General features: G+C 41.7%; 1 protein-coding gene and 1 pseudogene across 1 annotated transcript in view; both read right to left on the bottom strand.

Moving 5' to 3' along the window:
- Positions 1-19401, bottom strand: part of SASH1 (SAM and SH3 domain containing 1) — a 186977-nt gene that overhangs the window by 53792 nt on the left and 113784 nt on the right. Inside the window, 2 exon segments of the mRNA XM_045805301.2 lie at positions 10409-10510; positions 17596-17708. Coding sequence (XP_045661257.2) covers positions 10409-10510; positions 17596-17708 — 215 coding nt within the window.
- On the bottom strand, positions 14690-17588 carry LOC123797423 (lanosterol 14-alpha demethylase pseudogene; annotated as a pseudogene).

Raw genomic sequence — 19401 nt, 5'->3', positions numbered from 1 at the left:
AGGACCAAAACAATCTATTGCAGAACCACTTGTAAGCAAGAATGAACAAAGAACCAGGATCTGTACCCTAGAAGTCAAAATACTGATATAGAGAAAAGCTGTATAATATATTAAAATCCATTTCCTCCCATGGTCCACGTTTTAAGATTTACCCAGCTCTTCACCTAAGCTCAAGCCTTGCTGCTATCTCTACCTGACACATGTTTCTCTTCCTTCTCCTGGTGAGCTCTTACTCGGCCTCAGGCCACCTTCTCTGGGAAGGCTTCCCACACTCTCCTCACTGGGGCTTAATGGACTTTGTGTGTATACTTAACACACTAGGTAGAAATATTCCAATTAAATCCTCAACCATGCTATCCACTTGTCTGTTTCTTCCTGTCAAACACAAATCCCTATGTATAGGGACTGGCACGTAGTAGGGACTCAGTAACGTTTGCACAACAAATGGGTAAAAGAATGCCCATGACAGCATTCTTTCACTTTCACGCTGGGTCAAAAGTGCAGGGCAAGAAATCCTTTTAGGAACTAATTATGCAATGCTATTAGCATTATACCAGTAATAGTACAATCAGTAAGGGATGACAGAGGGTGTGGTATGGTACAAAGACTGAAAGGAACAAGGAACAAGGAGAAGAGAATAAAGGGGTATTTCTACAGACAGTATTCTGTCAGTAGAATTTGAATTAGAATTTGGTTGTATTAAAATATTGCTTTCCAAATGAGTGTCATTGTCTGATGACTGACTATAGTGCTAAGAGTTTTGTTTTGTTTTTAAGATTTATTCATTTTAGAGAGAGTGCAAGCAGGGGGAGGGGCAGAGGGAGAGCGAGAGGGAGAATCCTCAAGCAGACTCCCCAGTGAGCGGGGGGCCTGACCTGGGCCTCCATCCCAGGATCCCGAGATCATGACCTCAGCGAAAAATCAAGAGCTAGACACTTAACCGACTGAGCCACCCAGGCACCCTAAGGGCTTTGATAAAATAGGTAACTGGTGACTTAAGATTCAAATGGACTCGAACGAAGTGATGGGCAGCCTATGACCTGCATCAGTTGGCTTAGGCTAGAGGTGGCCCTCAGTCCAGATCCTACTCTTGAACCACAGTAAGGGCTGGGTTCTTTCTAACCCATCCATTATATAAGATCTGGCACCAGGGCAAAAGAGTCAAGGAGGAATTAACATGTGATAAATCTCATTTAGTAAGTGATGGAAATCCTCTCTTACCCCAAACTCCCCGAGGTTACTTCCAAAAGCAAAACAAAAACTGGTGTTGCAGATCTAGACGCCAATCCTTCACCCAGATTACATTACAAATACCTTCACTTCGATACAATCAGCTAGCAGGGAAATGTGGTACGTCCCGGTTGGGACTCACGTACTGGGCTGGACACATAAACCTGCCATTTTTATAACCCAAAAGCTAGTAACTCCAGTTTCACCTGACTCAACCTAATAAAAGAAACAACAAACCAGAATGTACCCAAAAGCTACCTTAAATTTTTTAGGTGTTAAAAATAGGTTCCCTCGGCTTATGTAGTATCTGGGTATCTTGTCGTTATTTATTTTTGTTCATGTGGCCCTTGCTATGCTCAGGATGGTCTGGAGGCAGCAGCCTCGACTCTCTGTAACTGTACAGACTGGTGGAGATAGAGATGCATCTGGTTAGTCTGCCAGGTACGAAGAGCCACGTCCCCAGTGACTTCTGGGCCGGCCACAAGAGCGCTCTCCACCACGACAGGCCCAGAAGCCCACACCCACACACTCAGTGAGTCCACCTCACAGCACGGCACGGCCCTAGATAATTTCAGTACAATTAAGTGCTTATTCTTCCCAAACAGTAATCCCAAAGTACAACATGATCACTGAAATCATACTGGACCCACCCCTAAACCCACTTACAGAATAACACCTTCTGAAACAAAAGATAAACTGATTATGCGTTTGGTAAAAGCATAACTAAGTAAACATACGCTAGCTGCAGTAAGCTTGTTCTGACAACTCTAGCCGATCTGCGTACCACATCAGCATTTGCTAGCATGTTCGTGACATGTCCAAAAAATAGCACTTTCATGGGAACTCAAGTATTTTAAGAGTTAACGGTTAACGGTAAGGTAAACACAAAGTAACAGAAACTGGCTTTCACCGGGTATTTACTTTGTGCCATTTAATTCTTGCAACACCTGTATGGGGTAGATACACTTGTCCCTGCTTTCCAGATGAGAAAACAGAGGCACGAACTGATGAGGCAACTTTCCCACAGATGCAGAGCTAACAGGTGCTAGAGCTGGACCTGAATCTGAAGTCTGCCTCCAACTTAACCGGCTCCCTCCCCCAAGCTGGCAAGGGCCAGCACCTGGCTTTCCGAGGGCAGAGCCTCCTTCCGGGCTGTTTAGAAACCATGATCTTAAGGCACTCCCAGAAAATGTGCGCCGCAAACTCTGGCCTCCGTCCCAGGGAGAAGGCTGGGGATGAGAGGGGAGTGTGGGATTCATGACACAGCGTCATCTAAACAATGGTTCTTGGTCAGCTTACATGCAGTCAGAACAAAATTCATCTTTCTCAAGAGACTTCGCTATGCGTGTTGTTCCGATGGACTGATTTTGCCTCCTGGACTCACCATAAGCTGCAGGTCTAAGGAATCATGACTCTGGCCCTTCTGAAGGGAATTTTAATATGCCCCTGTTTTACTAGCATTTTAGTTTGAAAATCACTTTCATTGAAATTAAGAGTAGTATTTCTTCCTGTACCTTCCCACCCAGCCAAATAAAAAAGAAATCTATAGAAAGTATCTATAAAAGTCTGAATAATTATCTGAAGGCTTCAAGTGTGAATGAGAAGACCAGAAAAGTTATTTTTAACATAGTTACATTTAGAAAGATTTAGAAAAGTGCTCATTCTGGCACCGTGTCACATAGCCTGGCAGGAAGAATTGCCGCTATCTGTCCCAGGGACGCAGGGTATCAATGCCCTCTGGGAAATCACTGCTGGCCGGGTTTCTCTTGCTCCTGGGCCTCTTACAAGTCAAATGAGTAAGGCGCCTCTGTTTAGGAAATAAAGAGCTGAAGCACACATCCAGCCACCCTTCATTCAAGCCCAGCTAACAGAACCAGTAAAGCTTCAACGAGCAGAACCATCTTCCAGCCACAAGTCAAAAGTTACTTTGCCAATTAGAATTCTATGAAGCTGAAACCCATATATTAAGAGTTATGAAAAAAAAAAAAAAAAACCTCCTCTAGGAAAAGAGACAAAGAAAAAATGTAAACACCATTAAAAGCAAACTATAGGGGCACCTGGGTGGCTCAGCTGATTGGGTGTCTGACTCTTGATTTCGGCTCAGGTCAGGATACCGAGCCCTGCCACAGGAGCCGGCTTACTCTTCCCCTCCCTCTGCCCTTCCCCCTACTTCCTCTCTGCCCCCCTCAAAAAAAGCGCAGTTTATCCAGAAATATAAGTTATTTTTATGCTTGGAATCTACCCTCTCTTCAATTTCCTTGTTAAAAACCAATATAGAAGAGAAACAGTATAAGGGAAGCCAACCATTTTCACAGAAAACCTTTACTGTACCCATAAGACACAGAATTCCTTTACTGTACTGTACCCCATTCTGTGTTAAGTGACTGAACTGTGAGCCTCTTCTTTGGCCATAACAGAAATCAAGCCACTCACAACAAGAACCATTACAAAAGTTAACTTTGGGGGCACCTGCGTGGCTCAGTCGGTTAAGCATTTGCCTTCAGCTCAGGTCATGATCTCAGAGTCCTGGGATGGAGCCCCACATCGGGCTCCTTGCTCAGTGGGGGGGGGTCTGCTTCTCCCTCTCCCTTTACCCCCTCCCCTGGCTTGTGCTCTCTCTCAAATAAGTAAATAAAATCTCAGGAAAAAAAAAAGTAACTTTGTGGAACGCTCTCCTGGCTTTCTGTACATTATCTTTTAGGAAGTTCTAGTTTGGACTAAGGCTGTGGCAACCTCTCCTTTCAAAATATCCGACCTGGAGCCTCTGGCTTGAGGGCGACGGCCGCACGTAAGGCAGGTGAAGTGACCCGGAAGAGCTAAGTAAAACCTGTCTGGCAGTGAGGGACAAGTTTACAGTTTATAATTTCAGGAAGCCCCAAAAACAGTCTTGCCGCATACGAACCAAAACACCTCCTCACAAGGGGATATTTTAGTTGAGACCTTGAAAGTCCTCAATCAAGGAAACACTTAAAATACTATTTTGTCAGAAGTGAGAGAAGTGATCGCTTGACGTTGTGTCTCTGTTGCCCAAACTCCGGGACACAGGTTGACCCACGGCACTCTCTTGTGCCTCAAACCAGGTTAGTGGCAAAATACATTCCGAGCTGGCTGGAAGGAAAGGCTACGAAGAGACACACAGGTGGATGAAAGGTGTTACCACACCACAGCTGTACCGCCACAGCCCTCCTCGCACCAATACTTCCCAACTAAATCTCCCCAAATGGAGAAGATCAGTCATAAAATGATGGCTTGTGTTACAGAAGAACTCGCTTCGCGGAACATTTTACCAGAGCTGCTTCGCCCTAGTGAGGAGCTCCAGAGACAGAAACTAACTCCAGTTGTTTCTGGAACACATTTTTGTACCAAGTGAAACAAACAAACGGGACCAAAATGAATGTCTGCAATGGACTCTAAGGGCTCCGGTGTGTTATTAGCCTTGCTGTTGCTTTAATTTCTCTTGCACGTCATATATTTTTAAAAATAACTTAAATCGTGTCATAATTAAACAATTTACAATTTGATATTTTTTGAAAGATGTTTCACTGCAAGCCTTCTCATTAATATTTAAGAACCAAATACAGATCACCAACTTTCACCTACCAATTTTGTAGAAACATAAAAATTATGATCTACTTTGTAGATCTTGGATACCAGTCTTTTATCTGTAGTGTCATTTGCAAATATATTCTCCCATTCCGTGGGCTGCCTCTGAGAAACAAACTGAGGGCTTCAGAGGGGAGGGGGGTGGGGGAATGGGATAGGCTGGTGATGGGTAGTAAGGAGGGCACGTATTGCATGGTGCACTGGGTGTTATACGCAACTAATCAATCATTGAACGTTACATCAAAAACCAGGGATATACTGTATGGTCACTAACATAATATAATAAAAAAATTATTATTAAAAAAATTATGATCTACTAAAAACTTACTCCTTGAGTAAAAATCTATCAACCCCAGGAGGATGGAGAGCATAATTTCATTAAACATTTTCTTAACCAGAAGGTAAACTGAACCTCAAGGCACAAAGTTGAAAGCTTAAAATGAGAACTCTTACAACCTCCCCCTGTAGGAGGCAAAGGAAAACAAAATTTATCAAAATAAAATGAAAAATAGTAAAACAAATGTTCAGATATTTAATAAGGAGTCAAGTTAGGTACTCAAACCAGAAACTCTTTTTAAAAACTCTAACACTCACAACAGAAGTTTGTTATTAAGGAGAAACAGCAGAGAACACATTCTTCTCTGGCAAAGAGAAAGCTATTTTTCACTTCCCCTAGTAACTATCTTTAGTACTTTACATTCTTGGAAACCAGGAATGTGAATATGGATTTACTGTGAAGCAACACGCAATTATCTAATGTCAGTTATGGGGGTGGGGGAGTCTATGAAATCAATGCAAATGAAATCCTAAAGCACGGCAGGCATCAATATAGGCATTGAGTCTCGTGACAAAGGGCTTGTGATCCCTGAAACTTCCATGGCCTGGACATTCCCGACTACGGCCAGTGGGCTATTTACATCTCAGTGTAGAAAAGAATCAATAGGAAACTGAAAAGCCCTGGCGCTCGCACAAAAGATAATCAAAGCGCCCGACCCACAGCGGCTCGAGTAGGACACAGCGGGAATTATCTGAAATTAATTACTCCGCTATCAGGCGAATGTAGCGTAATTGGGAAGGAATATTTTGGCTGGAGTTTCTTGCTGAGCCTCCATAAAAACACAGGACAGGCTAAAGTAGGGTAAGAGGGGCGAGCGTCACGTACGTGAAGACTGCAATCAAGTTCAAGCAAACTTCGGTGCCAACGGTGGTCAGCTGCAGGAACGTGCAGCGTGACTGGAGATGGGTGTGGGCTGTTTGCACACAGCCAGCTAGCAAAATATGCAGGGTAAATAATATCGCCTCAGAAAACTCCACCGCTGAAGGGCCTGTCTTCACCTACGTCTCTCAGCAGAAAGTCACTCTGGAGCTTCTGGAAGATTGTGCTGGAAATGGAGGGTACATATGGTATTCCTGGCCCTTCATCCAACTGGAACAGGCTGAATTTACTTTTTCGTCATCTATGAAGAAACGGTTCGCTAAGAAGCTAATACTGTGAGTGTGTACATGACATCTCAAGTCTGTGTGAGCACATTTGGGGGTGATTTTAACCTCTGCGCTGCTGGGTAAACTCCATCGGGACAGGGCCTGTCTCTTACTCCTTTACCTTTCTAACCTATCTATAGCATTAAGCTTTGTATACAGCAAGCGCTTGCTAGATGTCTCCTCAAAGAACAAACAAATGCTCAAGGGAATGAATGTCCAACTTCTAAGAAGTATGCACTTTCTTCTGACAATTTATACCACGGTGATGGTTCTGATTTACTGTCTTAAGGGGTAATAACGAAAAACCAATACCTAATAATGCTTTCTGAGTAGCTCGTTCAAAACCACTATCGCACTCAATTTAGAGTAACTTTTTCTAAATGCGATGGGCCTCTCTCCCTGCTGTCTGAGAGTGTGAGGTTTTATTACAGTCCTGTTTTTCTGACTGGATAGTCTTATAACCTCCCCCTTGACTCAGATGCTATTAATCAGGACAGTATACAGTGAGTCTGATACTAAAGGACCCACTATGGACAACTGAGTCTTTGTGTTCTCCCCAAGTTGGGTTTGAATCACATCAGTCCTGAGTTACTGTATTTATTCTTCATGATTCTTTAGGTTCATGATTTACATTTATATTATGCTGTCTTTAGGACAAGGGGATAAGAGACCCAAAAAGGCACACTGAAATCCACGAACACGGTTCTTTTGATTACCTCATAGTCCCAGCGCACAATGCCGGCTAAAATATGATACATTTAACATTATAAAGTGTAACGTCTCAGTCTCTCACACAAAAGCAAACCAAGCAGGGCTTTCACATTAACAATCCCCTGGGGCTTTTTCTTTCTTTTCTCTCTTTCTCTCTTTCTCTCTTTCCTTCCTTCCTTCTTTCCTTCCTTCCTTCCTTCCTTCCTTCCTTCCTTCCTTCCTTCCTTTCTTTTTCTTCCACTGAAATGGACATCTGGTGCTTGACTCAGGAAATCAGGGACAAGAAGGTTGTGGAAGGCTTATATTTACTTCTGATAAGCCATCATCTGTTGCTTAGATGCAAATAAGGTGTAAAAACAGAGGCTGTGGTTGTAGGACATAAAACATGCTCTTCGAACAGCCAGGAAAGATGAACATTTAAATACAACTCTGCCCACTAAATATTTCTCGAACATGTCATATGAACTGGACACTGAGTTACACACTCACTGGAGACAAAAAGATAACACAGCATGCCTTTCTTGTTCAAGGAGCTCACGATTCCCAAGGAGGCTAAAATGTATACAATGAATTCCGATATTCCAGGAATAATGGTCAGGTTTTGTATACAAAGCTAGTTTAACAAAGCACAGAATAGGAAGCAATAAAATATACTTAAGGAGGCTAAAGGAAATTTCAGAGGAGATGGCAGTTGGACTTTATCTTGAGGGACACATAGAATTTTACCTGAAAAAAATCTGGAGGAAGATATTTTAGAGGAAATTGCATGAATTAAAGTATGTGAAAATACAAGTTGTGTTCAGTAACACAGGCAGGGTCCAGTGTGGATGGAACGGAGGCTCTTAGGGGCGGGGATGGCAGAGGAGAGGGGAGATACTGATTAAAGCCAGACTGCAAAGTGTCCTGAGTGTGCCCAAATGTTTGGAATTTATCTCACAGATCTGGAAAGCCATCAGGCTTTTTGAAGAGAGGGGACTGCAAGAAAAGAGGTATGTTCTGGAGAGATGACTACCTGTACAGAGCATGGACAAGAGAAGACAAGAAGCTGAAGACAGGAAGACATGGAGGTAGAGCTGCTTGCAGATTTTAAGGAAGAAAGAACCTAACAAACAAAACAGCTACATAATAAATGAAAAAGGACAATTCTCTCCATTCTCACTCCATGAAGTCGGACGATGGCATCACAACGTATCTGCTTGAAACTTGCAACTCTAATTCCCACGATCCCTGTGGAACTCCTAGGAAGCGCTGTTTGGTCACATTAAAATAGCATGAATAATAAAAGTCATCCAAATTGGAAAAGAAGTAAAACTGCCTCTGTTCACAGATGACACGATCTCCTATGGAGAAAACCCTGAAGAATCTACCACACAAAAACTGTAGAGATAAGAAACGAATTCAACAAAGTTGCAGGACACGAAATCAACATGTGAAAATCAGTTCCATTTTTATACTCTAGCAATGAACAATGTGAAAAAAGAAAATAAGAAAACAATTTCATTTATAATAGCATCAAAAAAAAATACTTGGAAATAAACTTAACCAAGGAGGTAAGCCATATACACTGAAAATTACAAAACATTGCTGAGAGAAATTAAAGAAGACATAAAGAAGTGTAAAGATACCCTATGTATATAGATTGGAAGACCTTCATATTATTAAGATGACAATACTACCCAAATCAACTATAGACCCACCACTGCAATACCTATCAAAATTTCACGGCATCATTTGCAGAAATAGAAAAACCTATCTTAAAATTCACCTGAAATCTCATGGATCTGAATGGCTAACACAATCTGAAAAAGAACCATCAAGTTAGAGGGCTCACATGTCTTGATTTCAAAACTTACTACAAAGCTACATTAATCAAAAGAGTATAATACCTACACAGGACAGACATATAACCCAATGGAATAAAATAAGAGAGCCCAGAAATAAAACCTAGCATACATGGTCAACTAATTTTGGAAAAGGATGCCAAGACCAGCCAATGAGGAAAGAACAGTCTTTTCAGCAAACGGTTCTGGGAAAACAGGGTATCTATCTGCAAAAGAATGAAGCTGGACCTATACATTATATCATATATAAACATAAACTTAGAATGGGTCAAAGACCTAAACTTAAGAGCTGAAACTATAAAACTCTTAAAAGAAAACAGGAGAAAATCTTCATGATACTGGATTTGGCAGTGATTTCTTGAATATGACACCAAAAGCACACGGAACAAAAGCAAATGTAAATTGGACTTCAAACTTAAAAAACTTTTATGCATCAAAAGACATTATCAAGAAAGTGAAAACGGAACCCTAAAATGAAAGAAACTATTTATAAATCATGTATCTGATAAGGGATTAATAGCCAGAATATACAAAGAACTCCTACAACTCAACAACCAACAATAAAATAACCCAATTCAAGAATGAGCAAAGAATATGAATAGACATTTCTTTAAGGAATATATGTATATATATATATTCATATATATATTCTTATTAGTCATTACAGAAATGCAAATCAAAATCACTATGAGACACAATTTTACACCCATTAGGATGGCTATTAACAAAAGAGGGGGAAATTACAAGTGTTGGTGAGAAGTAAAAAAAAAAAAAAATGGAACCTTCTTCACACGTTGCTGTCAGAAATGTACAATGATGCAGCCATACTGGAAAACTTTATAGTGGCTCCTTTAAAAAGTAAATATATAATTAACAAGTGATCTAGAAATTCTACTCCTAGATACATACTGCAAAGAACTGAAAGCAAGGACTCAAACAGATATTCATATCCAATGTTCATAGCAGCATTGTTCACAACAGCCAAAAGGTAGAAACAGCCAAGTGTCAATCAACAGATAAATGGATAAACAAAATGTGGTCTATCCATACAGTAGACTACTACTCATCCTTAATAAAGGAACGAAGTTCTGGCATAAGCTGCAATGTGGATGAACCTTGAATATTATGATACAGGAAATAAACCAGACGCAGAAGGACAAATATTGTACGATTCCATGTACATAAAGGACTCAGAATAGGCAAATTTCATGCAGTTAGAAAGTAGAATGGTAGTTTCCCGAACTTAGGGAAGGTGAGTTACTACTGCTTAATGGTTATGGAATACTGAGAAAGTTCTGGAAGTGGATTTTGGTGATGATGGCACAGCGATGTGAATGTGCTAAATGCCACTGAACCGCTTGTATGATTAAATTTTAAGGTACACATAATTTACCACAATTAAAAAATATCACAGAATGAACAGCACTATTTTGACTGCAGATAGGTCCATCAAGTAAAGAAAACTGAAGTCCAAAGGCAGAAGTTGGCTAAAATCTACTTTGTAGTAGAAGGGTCAAGATGCTCAGAGACAGGAAACTTACGTTGCAGTTTGACGAGCCGTCGAATGTTGGGTAAGAACCGTCTGGCCAGTCGGCAGGGTCCAAGGCCGCTGACTGCCGGTGCTGGGCCTCATACTCCTTGAGCTATAACAAGAGAAAATGAAAAGATTGAAGTGGAAATCATGGCCAGGGCTGTCTAACAGGCAGCACAGAGAATGCTCTGGGCACCTTCTTGATGCCAGCCAAAGACAAGGTTCCCCAAACTGAGAGGAAGACGCACACCCTGCCCTGTGATTTTTCACCTACAGCAAACTGACAGACACAACAGATTGTTTGTACTCTGTGTTCTAAAGAGAACCTTGATTTTCTCTCCAAGATCCTCCAGCCTCAATACTCATCTTTCTCAGTTCACTTGTAAGTTCAAAAACAGAAATTGTCTGTAGTTTGGCCTCTGAATTACCTCTCTTTGTTGAAGACACAACGTGATGGGCTACAGACATTTTGGTGAAACAGATGTGGAAGCCTGAAACTGATTTTCTAAAATCCCTTGCTTTTCTTCTTCTAGATGGCTTCAAATCCATGTCATCACCTAAACAATCATTGTGGGCTTCATCGGGGACCCTTGTGGAGGAGAGGAAAATAAGCTATCTAGAGTATGTTCAGAGACATCTACATGGATTTAGAGATTCAGTTTCTACTTCTGAAACAGACAAGTGAAACATGAGAGGAAAGAAAGGCAAATTTAAGCGAACAGAAAGATCTTTTAGAATGGCAAACATGAGACGTTCTAGGCATATTTTCATAAAGCGTGTAGAAATTTAACTCTGCAACATAATAGTTCAGTTGCCACTGTATTAAAATTCTATTAGAAAGCAGCTTTTAGATAGGAATTTCAGATATTGATTAAATCATGTTCCATAAATCAAGACACCAAAAAACAGAAATGATCTGTCCTAACAGCCCAGGAGAAGGTGTCAGGACTGTCCTCAACCACTGGAGCTACGTGGACGTGGCAAAGCCTCCATGCTGACAACACCGCTCTAGGGAAAACCAACTTTGCAAAGTATCACTTCTATCATGAAACTCTTTTCTGCTCATACTCGTGACAGGAGACAGATGCAGGGAGGCAGACAGTACTGATTAATGGGTAAGAGCTTGGCTGCAGAACCGAATATCAACTGGGAACCCTTGGGCAAATTACTTAACTCCTCTGTGCCTCAGTTCCTCTACCTGGAAAATGGGGGTGCCAATAAACTATCTCACAGAACTATTACCAGAATTATGTAAGATAATGCAACAAAACTCTTAGCACCCCATACCAATGCAACAGACTCACTACGAGCACAGTATTGTCACCAGCCTTGTGGTTTCTGATAAAAGAGAGCTCAAAGTTCACATCAACTCCAGGTGTTTGAACTTCTGCTATTTGCTAGTATCGCTTTAATCTTTCTAGCACATGAGGGGCATTAATATTGCTCTAATCTTTTTTTTTTTTTTAAAGATTTTTATTTATTTATTTGACAGAGATAGAGACAGCCAGAGAGAGAGGGAACACAAGCAGGGTGAGTGGGAGAGGAAGAAGCAGGCTCATAGTGGAAGAGCCTGATGTGGGGCTTGATCCCACAACGCCGGGATCACGCCCTGAGCCGAAGGCAGACGCTTAACCGCTGTGCCACCCAGGCGCCCCTAATATTGCTCTAATCTTTATGGTATATTTAAGTTATGTATTAGAATGTTCTTTCCTTCCAAATGTACTGGTTTCTGAAATGCTACATTCTCTCTGCATGACTGAATAGCTGCCAACTGAAAGACAGGGTTATCATTTGTCAAGTCCCCGCCGTACCTTTATATTCTACCTTAGGCCCAACTTCGAGAAGCCACTAAATGGGTTTCATCTTTAATGAAAATAAAACAAAGCAAATTCCTAACTAGTCAATCATAACAGATTTGGTATTTCTCTTCTTCTTCTGTCTCTGTCCTTCATCGACTCTGGGGTCTAAGAGTAGCTTGGCTTCCTCAGAGAGGGAGAGATTCAAATTCGCGCTCTACCCCAATTTACCTTGTGGTCTAATTGTCTAATTTAAAAATGCTATGTTTTCACATTATAAAACAGGATTGCTAAAAAGAATTTTAAGTGCATTTTATGGGGGAAAAAATGCAACCTGGTTATTTATTTTTATAACTACATTTTTATATTCTACTTTGTTCCCAAAGAAGTTTTGACTTAAATATAATTTCATGGAGGAAAGACAATTGATGATTTCATTTGAGAACTTAGATCTTTGGAAGCAAAGGTACAGCTTTAAAACAATGCATAAGTTTTAAAGGGTGCGTGTGCGTGTCTGTGTGTTTGTATGTGTGTGCGTGTGTGTGCGCGTCCGTTTGTGTGTCTCAGGAGGAAATACTCCTTCCACATTCTATTTTCTTCAGTCTCATAGTTTTCTCATACTTGAAGTCTAGGACATGCATGATTCCTAGAGGGATGGCCATCTTTAGTGGGTTAATGCTTATTCTATTTTAAAAACTTTTGAGGAGATCTTAAAATGTTCCCATTTCTATAAGAAAAGAACTTTTGTATTATATCTAATCTAAATCCCCTCCAGCTGCAAGTTAAACTCATTTCCTTTTATTTTGTCCTCAGTAGAGATTAAAACAAAATAAAACAAAACACTCTTCAGTACATCCTGAAGACATGTTGTTTAATAATCCTTCACGTCCTTGAAGACAGTGATTAAGTTCTTTTCTGCTTCTTCTCTGAGATAAATCCTTTCCAATTTTCACCCATGGGACCTATTTAAAAAAACTACAATCATTTCGTTGTTCTCCTGTGGACTCTCTCCATGAGCCTCTCTAGTTGACCAAACCTCTGTGACTGACGCACAGTAGCTGCTGCAAGGAAAATCATAATATATACACCTACAGGTTGCCGGCCCCTAATCATGTGCTCTGGTATACCAGATGCCCAGACTCCGTTCACAAAACTGTTCACCAAGTCCTTAGTTACTGTGCATTGGGCTCACGTCTACACCCTGCTCTGGGGGAACTTTCCATGGTTGACAGGACTTGTTTCAGAGATGCCTAGAGGGCTGCCTCCTCCTCCCCAACCAGCTTTAAGTCTCTTTTTCTCTGGCAGGACAACTTTACAATGCAATTCACCTTCCACAGCTCCCCACTCCCTATGGAATCAGCTTAAAGCTATTTCTCCTGAAACTGCATCTCTCTCCAGCTTTTTCCTCTGGCTTTCTGCTCCTTTCCCTTACTTAGCAGCAGTCAAGTCAGTGACAAACAAGTACTTAAAAAAAAAAAACCCAATGACTTTATTTTGGACTTTCACATAGGTATGACCTGATGGAACCAGACACATATTTATCAGATGGATAAATATGTAATATTTAGTAATCAGATCAAGTTAACATGAGTAGTCCTTTGTATTCATAAGTATATTTTAGGAAACATGATTATCAAATCGTGGTCACAGATCTCCCTCAATTTCCTAGAGATACTGTTCCCACTTAAAATGTCAAAGGACATATTTTTCTACAACACAGCTCCACCACTGCTGAGCACCATCATACCAGGACAACAGTGTTCTCTTTTAGCCAAAGCATTAAAACTGAGTTTATTCCCTACCCACCCATCCTCACTCACAGCACAAAAATCACCCAGATAAATGAATACCCTGTGGCTTCCAGGTATCACATAGGCTTCTTTTTCTTTCTTTCTTTCTTTTTTTTTTTAAAGATTTATTTATTTATTTGTCATAGAACAAATGAGCACGCAAGGGCATGCACATGAGCGGGGCGGGGCAGGGCAGGGCGGGGCGGGCGACAGGCAGAGGGAGAAGCAGGCTCCCTACCAAGGAAGGAGCCCAGTGCGGGACTCGATCCCAGATCATGACCTGAGCTGAAGACAGACGCTCAACCGACTGAGCCACCCAAGCGTCCCCAGGTATCTCACAGGCTTCTAAACCTTGCAGAACTAGCCCAAGATCTAAGTACCCTGAAATTATTTGCCAAGAGCTATGTACACTCTTAAAATTAACACCTGAAAATTGTGTTACACAGAATACGCCAATTACCTAGATCCTTCTAAACAATTTTTTTTACTAGTAAGTTTGACTTCCTTAAAGTACACGTAGTAAGTATCCATCATAAAACTATTAGAAAATGTTTGAAATGCCATTAGATTTGATGAAACTATTCAGTTAATAAAATATAAAAATTGCAAGTCAAGCTCCTTTTTTTTAATGTCTTTTTCAATTACACACTCAAAGAAAATACAGAAATACAGAGGTGTTTCATAAAGTTCATTCTCTTCAAATGCTTTTTTTTTTTTTTTGCAGCTTATGGCCATGTTTCACACATTAATTCCTTGTAGCCTGTTTCATTTTGATCTGCTTGTAGCAATAACTGGGTTTTCAGGTGTGTGAATCATAGCTGTATGCTTCCCGTGGGGAAAATATCCATCAATGAGATCAAATTCATATAAAGAAAGCATAATGGACCAAACTGTTTGACATTAGGCAAAATTTTCCCCAATACAAGGATGTACTGGGGATACTCCCAGCTCCAAACAGCACACAGGCAAATTTCTCTCCTGATACTGGGTTGCCCTGTCAGGAGTAAGTTTACACGTTCTACCCACGGGTCTTCAAGTATCTGACTGACAGAAGGAGAAACAGACACCAGAGGTCCTGAAGGACATTCTCATCATGGTCCTTATAGGAGGTCTAAGTCTTAAGGTTTAATATAATGATCAAGTAAATTTAGAACCCTGAGTTGGTCATAAAAGAGGCAGATCCTTTCCATTGACTATTTTCTGCTCTAAATAACATTTTTCATGAAGCGTTTTGTCTCTGGCAAAAGCAGCAGCCCATCCAGGCACTAGACGCTGAGGCTGAATGCCGCCCCGCCAAGAGCAGGCCAAAAGGCTTCCCTGCCACTTCGTCATCTGTCAAAGGACACCCATCGCCGTGTGCACAATCTAGTAGAGTCTAGACAATGTCATCAATTTTATTCTTCGATCTGTGTTTCTGGATTGCCGTGCAGAAAATATGCTCAATCTCTTGATGAGCTCTGTCCTGAAACTAGGCAAGGCAGCCCCCCCGCCTCCGGAACAGACAAACTGTTAAAGCCTCCACCCAAATCCCACACAGCTGTGCCACCTTCTCATCTAGTCGACTTCCGATTTCCTTTCCGTATACATAATGGCTAGCTGTTAAAATCGTCAACTCATGAGGAGCGTCAAACTAATTTTTTTCTCCCCTACTTTGAAAATACTCCTTTCTTTTCAATTACAGAATTGTGTTACCTAAAAATGACTATGTTAAGGCCATTGCTCATATTTTCTTCTGCTCCACGAAAACTGGATCAGGGGCATCACACGCAACTCTCCTCCCACACACAAGCGCACTCAGATGACTGCAGACATCGTCTGCATTTTGACCTTCATGTTTACTTTTTAGAAAAGCAGTGCAGCAGCACTGCGCCCCCTCCCCTGCGCCGAAAGTAAGTGAACATCTGGTCTACCACGGTAAAACTAAATACAGGTCCATGTGTCTCCCATGTATTTTCTAGGCATTCAGTTGGACTTCTCCCAAAATGCGATGCCACGTTCAAGGAATAGAACTGAAGAGAAAATGAATAGTGGGCTTTTCGCCTCCACTGGCAGCTGGGCCGGGTGGCCAAAGGTGTGGAGGAGCAGGGAGACCAGGTTGGGGGTGAAGGTGGATCAGCAGCAAGGACAGGGGGTCACCATCTGTCACCTGCTCCATCAAGAGTCCAGCACTACTTTTATCCACCAGGGACACTGTGGGCCGAGATCACCTCCATTCCTTCAAATCGACAGAGCAAGGGAAGCCGGCAGATGGGCATCCAGAGGTGGCCTTGGCCCTCAAGCCTCCAACTAAACCCCGTCCCATCTCCCACTATCTTCAAGCGTTTTATTCCCCCAAGGATGTTTCAACAATGCATTAAACTTTTTGTTTCTTAAACTATTGAGGTTTAGAGTCAGGTATAGTTAACTAAATTGAATGTGCTTGTCACAGTTTCAAGATTCCAGATTGTTAAGATTCTATTTAATGGTAAAGTCATAACTCATTCAATAATTCCTGAGACTTAAAAGTTTTGTTTCTAAATCTGCCTAATTTATGACTGTCCACACAGTACCAAACCAACTATTCTAAGTGGAAACCCAAGAATCCATCAGTCAGTTTGTTGGGCAACAACCAAGCAGGTAATCTCTTAATAATTGCTATCTCTCTATCATAAATGCTACACCAGTACCCTAAGATTAATTAGGCTTCTTTTAGATTAATTTAGCTCAGAGCAAAAAACATGACACAGTAAACTATAATTACTACCCACTTAGAAATAAAAGTAAGCAAAATTTTAAGGTATTTGTCTAAGCTTAACTTCTAAATTATTCAAAGTTTAGTTTGTGACAGCATATTACAGAACTGATGTTTACAATGGTCATACTATATTAAGTTTTACTTTTTTATTTAATAATTTTTTATCACTATTATATTCTTGTCAATCTTTTTACAAGGCTTGGGTATTTTGCAATGGCATTCAGAGAATCATTTTCCTCATTAAAGTGATCCACAGCCCAAAAACATTTGCCGTTCATTCATTCGTGTAGTCACGGAACACAGAAATTAAAACTCACAACATGGAATGCTTGTATTAAGTAAGTAACATGGAATTATTATTTTATCTGATAATATAGGTAACTTGATGACCACCAAAGTAGCATCAAAATACTACTTTAAATAATACGTTCCTGTACTCTTGAGGCCCCTGTCTTAGTCCACTAGAGCTGCTCTGACGAATTACCATAGACCGGATGGCTTATAAACAACAGAAATTCCTCACAGTTCTGGAGGCTGGGAAGTCCAAGATCAAGGAGCTGGCAGACGTAGTGTGGGGTGAGGACCTGCTTCCTGGTTCAGACTGCCATCTTCTCGCCCTGAGTCCTCACATGGGGGAAGGCGTGTGGGAGCTCTCTAGGGCCTCCTTTGTAAGCTCACCCATTCCATTCACGAGGGCTCCACTCTTAGAACCTAAGTATCTCCAAAGGCCTTACCTCCAAATAACACTGCACTATTAGAATTTAATACATGGATTGCGGGAGAGGGAACACAAACGTTCAGTCTACTGCAGCCCCCCATTTTTCCACATAAGGGGGTCAAGGGCTCACAAATGTAAGCCAAGTATCTGCACACGTACCCTTGCAAGTGCCTCCTCAATGGTGATCATCTTCTCCTTGACCATCATCATCAGCTGAATCCGTTCCTCGTCACTCATTGTTATCTCGCTTGCCACATAGCCCACATCTTCTCCTAGAGATTGAAAACAAAAGGAAGGAATGAAAACAAAGGGGAAGATAAAACAGAATGCGAAGTCCTGAAAGGTCACTGGCCAGGACTAGAGGAGGAGACAGCTCAGGGACAATGTCCAGCACCGCACGTTACCGATGGAGCAACAGGAGCAGTAATGCGCTGCTTTTGAGGAAGCCAACAGCCCATCTTATGGAGAAACAGGCTCTGAGAACATCTGGATGTTACCATAGAAACAAATCCTTCAAAATGATCAGAGCCTTTGTGATGGAGGGCCTAGAGGAAGAGTTCTGGAAGAAAGCCGACAGGAAGTCTGGAGTAAGAGGTGGGGCAGAGACCTGATTTCAAGACCCACCTAGAGCAGACAAGCATTCCAAGGCTCCTTCGGCTGATGGTCCTCTGTGTCCTTCTATTTCAAATATGAACAAGAAGAAAATCTTTTTGAGAGGAGTGGGAGGGACCCCTTTCTCGTAACATAGAACTTTAAGGTCACAGAGTTAGCTGTTGAACAAAACCTGCAGCCTGGTGAGATCTTAGACTCCCACGAAGCTGCCTGACTGCTGTGCCTCAGAGGAGAGGTGCAAATAAATAAAATCACGGGTATGAAGCATTCTGAGTACATTGGAAGGAAGGTTAATTTATATATATATATATGAAAGTCTCATCATAAATATGTATATATCTGAAAGTCTTGTCATAAATACATATCCAAACTCTGAGGGGAACTCAATTTCCCATTCGAAACTAAAGGCAGCTAGGGGCATGTGGGCGGCTCAGTTAAGGGTCTGACTCTTGATTTCCGCTTGGTCATGATCTCAGGGTTGTGAGATCAAGCCCCGCGTCAGGCTCCACACTGGGTGTGGAGCCTGCTTGGGATTCCTCTCTCCCCCTCTGCCCCTCCCCCTTCCCTCTACAAAGGAAACAAAACAAAACTAAAGGCAGCCAGAACTGCTGAGTCAAAGAGAAGCCCCCTATTAGGATCTTTCGAAAGTGCTTTCCTGCAAAGCAAACAGATTGCTGTTACCTATGATATACATGAGTCACACTGGTTTGTGTGTCTCTGGCTGGCGTGTAAGAAAGGACAGGTCAGTGGAAGTGAGGGGTAATGCACAGGCTGGGAATAAACCCACATTCTAGTTCCACATCCTTCCCCTGCCCTATCTTTCTCGTACAAACTTTACCAGCTTCGATGTCCCTGGGACGCTTGGCTATGGCTGAGTTTGCCCCTGGCGTAGAGGGACAGTAAGCAAGTCTGGCTGCAGACCTGCAGGAACCCGCTGCAGTTAGGGCCGACCCTGGAATTTATGTTCCCCTGTTTCCCTATCTCATTTCCATTTTGTAATCAATCAGTCCAGAAATACCACTCAAGTTCCCTTCGCCACTCATCTACTTGTCCGGGAAGAATAATAGTGTGTGCTGGGTGAGGAGACAAGCCTGCTGGTTTGATTCATTTTACTATCTGCGTCACCTCTGGGGATGGAGGGAGTGATGGGGAGCTGGTTGGGTTTAAAAAAAAAAAAAAAAAAAAGAAAGAAAAAGAACACATGAGCCAGTAAACTGTTGGCTTCCTCCCTCCATCCCTGCATCCCTTTCTCTCTCTCCCTTTCTTTCTAAATAAGACTTTGTTAGGATCCAAGGTTTACTCTGAATCACAAGGGATCTTGGGTGTGTACCAGAAGGAAAAACTGGGAATGTT

This window comes from Ursus americanus, chromosome 11, assembly GCF_024610735.1.
Source record: "Ursus americanus isolate L20-20 chromosome 11, mUrsAme1.1.p, whole genome shotgun sequence".
Classification (NCBI taxonomy): Eukaryota; Metazoa; Chordata; class Mammalia; order Carnivora; family Ursidae; genus Ursus; species Ursus americanus.
This window is presented reverse-complemented; position numbering and strand designations above follow the sequence as displayed.